The sequence below is a fragment of the Galeopterus variegatus genome, unplaced genomic scaffold (genome assembly GCF_000696425.1).
Source record: "Galeopterus variegatus unplaced genomic scaffold, G_variegatus-3.0.2 Scaffold4146, whole genome shotgun sequence".
Classification (NCBI taxonomy): Eukaryota; Metazoa; Chordata; class Mammalia; order Dermoptera; family Cynocephalidae; genus Galeopterus; species Galeopterus variegatus.
In genome coordinates, this window is record NW_007730257.1 from 122,679 (window position 1) to 130,465 (window position 7,787).

Here is a 7,787-nt window from a genome sequence, read left to right on the forward strand (position 1 = left end):
GCTGTGGCTGCTGTACCCTGGCTCAGACCCTTACCCTGGATTCCTGAATGCACCTTTGGGGCCACCCCTACCCCCCAACCCCCCCAGGCTGCAGGGACAGATTCTCAGACACTCCAGGAGTAACTCTAAGGTAGGGATTCCAGGCTTCAGCCAGGGAGGCTCTCCCCATCTCTGCAAACATTTTCCTGTCCTCATCTTGGACTCTGCTGCCCAGCTCCACTCACCCCTACCCCCCAACCCCCCCAGGCTGTAGGGACAGATTCTCAAACACTCCAGGAGTAACTCTAAGGTAGGGATTCCAGGCTTCAGCCAGGGATGCTCTCCCCATCTCTGCAAACATTTTCCTGTCCTCATCTTGGACTCTGCTGCCCAGCTCCACCCCACCATTGGCAGCCAGCATTTCCTACAGGGCCACGGGGGATCGAGCAGGGAGGAGGGGCCGGGGAACTGAGTTCTCCTAGGAATGGAGGGAGAGAGTCTGGTGGTTAAAGCATGGGCTGCCCAGAGGGACCAGGAACCAGCCATTTCCTCAGCTAGTGCCAAGGACTGCTCAGGAGGAGCGGTGAGACCAAGTGCCACTCCTCTCAGACAGCTGACTCCAAGGGCTTTGGCTGTGCCCCAAGCCAATTGCCCCATTTTTTGAATGAGGAAATGAAACCATGGGTTTCAAAAATAGGGTGGATACACTGGAACATCCACAGCAGGGAGTTTCATTCACTGCTTTTTGAGGAATTGGGTGTAAATGTTTGTGAAGTTGTCAAGGCTTAATTGACAATGCTAAAATGATAAATATGCATAAACTGTAAGTAACATCTAGTACTGACTAGCAGTCTCCTTTTTGGGACAGGTGTCTACAAATCACTCAGTGCAGATCAAGCTTGATTTGTTGCAGGTTTGCTTGGTGCAAGGCCTCTTAGATAATGAATTTCCATACAACACAGGATGTGAGAGGTTCCCTCTGAGAAGGATGAAACTCTGAGGAAATTTCCAGGAGTTGTGGGCATATCCTGGAGGGCTTCCTGGAGGAGGTGGCATTGGAGATGGACCTTGGAGGAAGATTCAGATTTGAATATGTGCAGATAGGAAAGGAGACAATTCGATACAGAGGTGCAGCATGAGCAAAGGAGGGGAGATGAGGCAGCATTAGCAAGCGCTAATGACAATGACAGTGAATTATCTGGTTATGCTGCCAGCAGGGGCTAGGGCTCAGGAAGAGGAGTCCCAGGGGAAAGAGGAACCTGGAACCTCTTGTAGAGGGCCCTGAATGCTGCATTGAGAGGCAAAGTGAGTTTGGATTTGATTTTTGCAAGCAGACAAGAGAGATTCTTTGATAATACTCCCGCATTTGCCTTGTGTTGCACAGTTTATAGAGTGCTTTCTTATTTGATTCTCCAAAACCAAATGACAACACAGCATCCTGCGAGGCCAACACTGTTATTATCGTCCTGATTTTAAAGTTGAGAAACGTGACTCAGAGAGATTCACAGGAAGATCGGAACAGGATCTTAAACCTCAGACCTCCATCTCGAGTCCTTACTGTTCCTTGACAGTGTCCAACAGGTTTGGGGCTGGGAGTGAGGGGGATACAAGGTCTGATGTGTATCCAGGAGAAAGACTACTGTGGCTGCTATGGGGGAGGGGCATGCCAGAGGCGGCTGAGATGGGGCTAGGGGAGACCCAGTTGGACAGGGTTACATCATCATAGTGATAGGAGTGAGGCCAGAACTGGGGCAGAAACCTTGGGATGGAGGACAGGGGACAGCCCAGGACATACTAGGCAGTTAAGAGGTGCAGTTGCTAAAATTTGGCTGCTTTCTGGGTGAGTGGGGGGAGGGGGCCGAGAGGAAGGAGAAGTCAGTCATGAGGCCTACATTTAGTTTTGGGAGACTGAGGATAAAATTGCCTGTTTATCTTGTGTGTGGTGAGAGGGAGTAGGGGGAAATATGGGGTCCCCGGGAAACCTACACCTGCTGAGCCAGCTGGTACAGTAGTAAAGGGCTAGGGTTTGAGTCAGGTGGGCCCAGGTTGCAATCCTGCTGCTCATTCTTTTTGTCCACGTGAGTAAGTTATTTAAGTGTCCTGCACCTTAGTTCCTTTGTCTGTCAGATGTAAGAATAAGCACTCCCAGGGAAGTTATTGATAGAAAACTGGCTGCATCAACGGAGATCATAGTAATACCTGCCTCAAAGGACTGACCGAATGCCTGCCTGCTGAGCACAGTGCCGGGCGCGCCGGGATGGCAGTAAGCGCCAGCTCTTCTCAGCCGGTTCTCAGCCCTTCCCGCACATGACTTTGGAAAGTCCTCACAATGACGCTTCGAGGCAGAAACAATTTTTATACTCACTTTACAGATGAGGATACCAGGTATAAACCTCACTGATGCTTCACAAGGCTTTGCGATGGAATTAGCTTTTGCCCCACGTGGCAGGTATAGAAAAGGAGCAGCGGTGAGAGGGTAATTAACACCCCAGCAAAGGTGATGCCATGCTTGGCCTCATAGGTGGGAGAGTGGACGCCCTCCACGGGGGTGGGAGGAACGGAGGCCGGGCACCCTGGGGTTCCAGCGTGTCCTCTCCTAACCACTCTGGGCCTCTTTTCCTCTGTCTGCCCCCAGCCTCCAGCCGCTCCCACCCGGCCAGCCCCAGCCCACCAGGGCCACAGGCCAGCCCGGTGTTGCCAGTCAGCTACCGCCTGTCACACACGCGGCTGGCTTTCTTCCTGCGGGAGTCGCGGCCTCCGGTGCCTGCAATCACCAACAGCTCCCTGCAGCGCTCCGAGCCCTTTGTGGTGTTCCAGACCAAGGAGCTGCCCATCCTCAATGTCTCCCTGGGGCCATTCAGCACCAGCCAGGTGGTGGCACGGGAGCTCCTGCAGCCGTCCAGCACCCTGGACATCCCCGAGCGCCTGACGGTCAATTGGAAGGTGCGGGCCTTCATCGTCCGTGCCCGTGTGCCCGCCTCGCAGCCCGTGGCCCAAGTGCTGTTCTACGTGGCGGGTCGGGACTGGGATGACTTCGGTGTCACCGAGCGGCTGCCCTGTGTCCGCCTGCACGCCTTCCGGGACGCCCGGGAAGTCAAGAGCTCCTGCCGCCTCAGCGGAGGCCTGGCCACCTGTCTCGTGCGGGCCGAGCTACCCCTGGCCTGGTTCGGGCCCCCTGCCCCAGCCGTGCCACCCACAGCCCGCCGCAAGTCTCCCGATGGGCTGGAGCCAGAGGCAGCAGGGGAGAGCCAGCAGGCTGAGCTCTACTACACTCTGCATGCCCCAGATGCATCAGGGGGCTGCGGGGGCTCCCGGCGGGGGACTGGACTTGGGGCAGGGACCCGGGCTGAGAGCCCTACCCAGCACCCCCTGCTGCGCATTGGGAGCATCAGCCTGTTCCGGCCGCCCCCCAAGAGGACCCTGCAGGAGCACAGGCTGGACAGCAACCTGATGATCCGCCTGCCTGACCGACCCCTCAAGCCTGGGGAGGTGCTCAGCATCTTCCTCTACCTGGCCCCCAACTCCTCCTCGCCCTCCAGCCCCAGCGTGGAGCATTTCACACTCAGGTAGACCAGGTTATGGGTGGGGCCTGGCTGCCCTTCCAAGATCAACTGCATACCTGACCCCTTGTTGGGGGTCTCTCAGAGGGATCCCTGTCCAGCACCCTAATCCCAGCTCTTCCATTTATCACTTGAGCAACCTCAGGAAGACACCTCACTTATTTGAGCCTGTGTTCTAGTCTGTCTAAGAGCAACAAAAATTGCTGCCCCTGCTTCCATATCTCATAGAAAAGGCATCGTGGTAAAGGGGAGACATCAGCTTTCACAAGCGTGGGTGTCCAGAATGGTAGAATCGAGGCTAGAGGGGCCCTTAGACATAAGCTGGTGCAACTCTCCCATTTTACAGATAAAGACACTGAGGCCAAGGAGGAGAAATGGGGACCAGCCAAAAATGAACAGGAGTGTGTGCCTGTTTGGATATTTGACCATTTGACACAATCCTGGAGTTGGGAGAAAAACTTTCAGCATTGCCAGCTCTTTTTATGCCCTGAGAAGGACACAGTTCATGAAATCAAAAATGCCTTAAATCCTATTACATCCCCACCAAACATAACGATATCTCACAGTAGGAATTCATGATCTGAGCCGTGTTATGTGTGGGAACTGAAACATCACCATTAGCCTCCAACTTCTTTCAGTTAAGTATTGCCTTCTCTTCTGACTGTACTCCCCAAAAGTCCAAATATTCTTGGAAAGGGTCATACCTGATTCAGTGATTAATGCCTGAATGTGAATATGAGTTAAAGCAGTCATCAGAGATCTCAGGCTGCATCAACAGGAGTAGAGCAGGCAGCATTAGGGAGGTGATAATCAGCTTGCTTTAGCACAGCTGAAGTGTCGTATCTACTAGAGGACACTGTACCTTATGTGTTCAGAGTGTCCAGAGGAGGGTGACTAGGCTGTAAGGCGATTTGAAACTACGGCAAAAAACAGCGATTGGAGGGACTGGAGAAAAGAACTCAGAGAACAGCTACTCAAATCTCTAGCTATGGAAGAACTGTTACCATTAAGATGGAGGGAAGGTGTTCTCTTTTGCCCCAGCAGAAGCCGTGGGTGTTATATTTCAGCTAAATACAGGGAAGATGTTCCCAGTCTTTACAGGCTTTCTGTAAAAGGAATGGGATGTGTGCAGAAGTCGTGAGTCCCCTGCCACTGAGGTGTGCAAGTAGAGATTAGGCCAAGACTTGGCAGGGATATGGTAGAGGTGGCTGTAGCTTCCACCGAGGATCAGAGGTTTCAGCTACGTGGTACCAGATTCCCCAAATTAGTCTCAAACGTTGAGTCTAGGACTCGGGGAACTTAGCTCACCTGGTCCCCCTACCCCACCCCAGCCTTGGGGTGGTGGCCAGTGGGGCAGCCTTTGGACCCTAGCCTGACCTTCTCCCTCTTCTTCCTCCCCCTTTGTCCCAGGGTGAAGGCCAAGAAGGGTGTGACCCTTCTAGGCACCAAGTCACGGAGTGGCCAGTGGCACGTGACCTCGGAGCTGTTGACAGGAGCAAAGCATTCAACAGCCACCGTGGATGTGGCCTGGGCTCAGGGAACACCCCTGCCCCCCTGGTGAGCCCAAGGTGGCACCTCTGCCCACCTCTCTGCAGGACAGGAATGTGGGAGGGGTGGGGGAACTCTTGATGGAGGAGGCCAGGCTTGCAGAGAGCTGGGACTTGGTTTATGGGCAGGATCCTGGGGCTGGAGCAACTTGGGTGGGCTGGACATAGCTCAGAGGCCTCCACTGAGGGTTTTGGAGCTCCTGGGCTGCTCCCAGCCCTTTATCCTTTGTTCTCCCTCCTTCCTTCACTCCTGCAGGGAGGGCCAGGGACCCTTGGAGATCCTGCAGCTGGACTTTGAGATGGAGAACTTCACTAGCCAGTCAGTCAAGCGGAGGATCATGTGGCACATTGACTACCGTGGCCACGGTGCCCTGCCTGACCTGGAGCGGGCAGTCACTGAGCTGACGGTCATCCAGCGGGATGTGCAAGCCATTCTGCCCCTGGCCATGGTGAGCAGGGCAGATGACCAGGCCAGTGCCTGCCTATGTGTACATGCATGTGCGGGAGGAAATATGCTCATCTGAGCATGTGTACAAATGGACGTGTGTGTTCATGGGGCCCAAGCCTGAGTATGAGTCTGCCCCCAGTGCCAGGTGTGCCCACGTGAGAAGGTGCATGCGTGTGTGCACTCATAGGAAGCAGGCGATGCTCTGTGTCTGGTGTGGTGAGGCCAGCAGGTGCTGAGGGGGGAGCAGTGAGAGAAGTCACTAGGGAAGGACCACTCAATTAAGGAGGAGGGGGCCATGTAGTTGTGTCTTGAAGGTCACATCAAAGGGCTCCTAGTTTGTTCAAAGGAACAATGGCTTTAGAAAGAGTACAGTGGGGTGGTAAGGCTGGAATGATTATCTGCGACCAGCCCAGGGCACCTTGCATGGCCAGGCATGTGTGTTGGATGTTACTGTGCAAGCCCTGAGGAGCATGGAAGATGTTTGAGAGGACAGTAGGGGACTGGGGAAGGGCTGCTTTCTGGCAGCAGAGTGAGGCGAACCCTGAGGCTACTGCAGAAGTCCAAGTGAACAGAGAAGAAGCTGAGAAGGAGCACGAGGCTGGCTGGCTGGATATCCCTGCTCATGTGTGTGAGTGTCCCCATGGGAAGGATGCACACCTGAGGAGTGGAGCAGCCAGGAGTCAGGGCCTTGGCTGGTGTGTCCCAGGAGAGCAGGCAACAGCAAGGAGACCCCTCTCCTCCCTTCTTCCCCATAGGACACAGAGATCATCAACACAGCCATCCTAACTGGACGGACAGTGGCCATCCCTGTCAAGGTCATTGCCATCGAGGTGACAGGTCTCGTCCTAGATGTCTCCGCCCTAGTGGAATGCGAGTCTGACAATGAGGACATCATCAAGGTGGGCTTCCTGGAGGTGGGGGCTCTGGGACAGAAAGCCTCAGGCGTTCAGGAGGAGCCCCAGACTAGAGTCCAGGTGGCTCTCTCTTATTCATCATTTGAGACTGAACTCACGCCTGCCCTGTTCCCAGACGCTTTCTGTTGGAACAGATGCCCCTCCCTTTCTTCCTACAACCCCCCGGCTTCCCCCATCCTACACTTCACCATGCCTTTCTGAAAAGTTTATTCCCAAGTCTGTTGACTCCCCTGGTGCTCCCTCTCCCCGCCCCTTGGTACTGCTCTGGCCAGTCCTGGAGGGCTTCCTGTAGGAATACGGAACAGACCCTTTGGAAGGCCAGAGGGGAGAAGGCAGTGTTCACACCTTCAGCTCAATCCAGCAAGTCACTACTGAGCCATGGTGTGTGACAGACACTGGGAAAAGCAACTGGGGGCAGGGGTGGGGAGTGGGTCCTGAACCCAGGTGCCAGTGACCAAATGCAGGAGTGGGAGGTCAGGGAGGAAGCCTCAAGAAGCACAAGTTGGGCCAGGACTGAGGAATATATACTACAGGCCCCACTCCCAGCACACACCCAACTCCTCCAATTCCTGAAGGCACCCACCTCTCCTCCCTCAACTCCCCATGCCCCTGAGCTTCTCCCCAGGGACCCACTCTGGCCCTGGGTCTTCCACAGCTCAGCACACAAATATATACTACAGGCCCCACTCCCAGCACACACCCAACTCCTCCAATTCCTGAAGGCACCCACCTCTCCTCCCTCAACTCCCCCTGCCCCTGAGCTTCTCCCCAGGGACCCACTCTGGCCCTGGGTCTTCCACAGCTCAGCACACAGGACAGTCATCTGACTCATATGGCCCAGTTTGCCACCTGCCCGAGAGGGCTCCAGATCTGCTCCTTCCTTGGCTTTGCACAGTGGTCGGAGGTGAGACGGGGGAGGGGGCAGGGAGTGGGCAGTGACGCGAGAGGATGTCCAGCCCTGGTACCTGTGGGGTAGGCCAGATGTGTGCCCTGCCAGCCTCTAGCAGGTGCCAAAGTCAGATGATTAGACAACTGAATTTGTTTCCCATTCCTGTAAATAATGCAGCTTGAAGGCGAGCAGGAGAGTAGGGGTACAGGTGTCCTTCTCCTCCTGCTCCACTTGGGCTAAGAGGGCTCCAGATCTGCTCCTTCCTTGGCTTTGCACAGTGGTCAGAGGTGAGACGGGGGAGGGGGCAGGGAGTGGACAGTGACGCGAGAGGATGTCCAGCCCTGGTACCTGTGGGGTAGGCCAGATGTGTGCCCTGCCAGCCTCTAGCCGGTGCCAAAGTCAGATGATTAGACAACTGAATTTGTTTCCCATTCCTGTAAATAATGCAGC

General features: G+C 55.0%; 1 protein-coding gene across 1 annotated transcript in view; it reads left to right on the forward strand.

The window, feature by feature from the left end:
• The window catches only part of TMEM132E (transmembrane protein 132E), a 16,436-nt gene that overhangs the window by 1,058 nt on the left and 7,591 nt on the right, over nt 1-7,787 (forward strand). Inside the window, exons 2-6 of the mRNA XM_008586834.1 lie at nt 2,622-3,072; nt 3,343-3,545; nt 4,950-5,096; nt 5,343-5,535; nt 6,290-6,433. Of these exons, the coding sequence (XP_008585056.1) occupies nt 2,622-3,072; nt 3,343-3,545; nt 4,950-5,096; nt 5,343-5,535; nt 6,290-6,433 (1,138 nt within the window). The remainder of the gene's footprint in view (nt 1-2,621; nt 3,073-3,342; nt 3,546-4,949; nt 5,097-5,342; nt 5,536-6,289; nt 6,434-7,787) is intronic.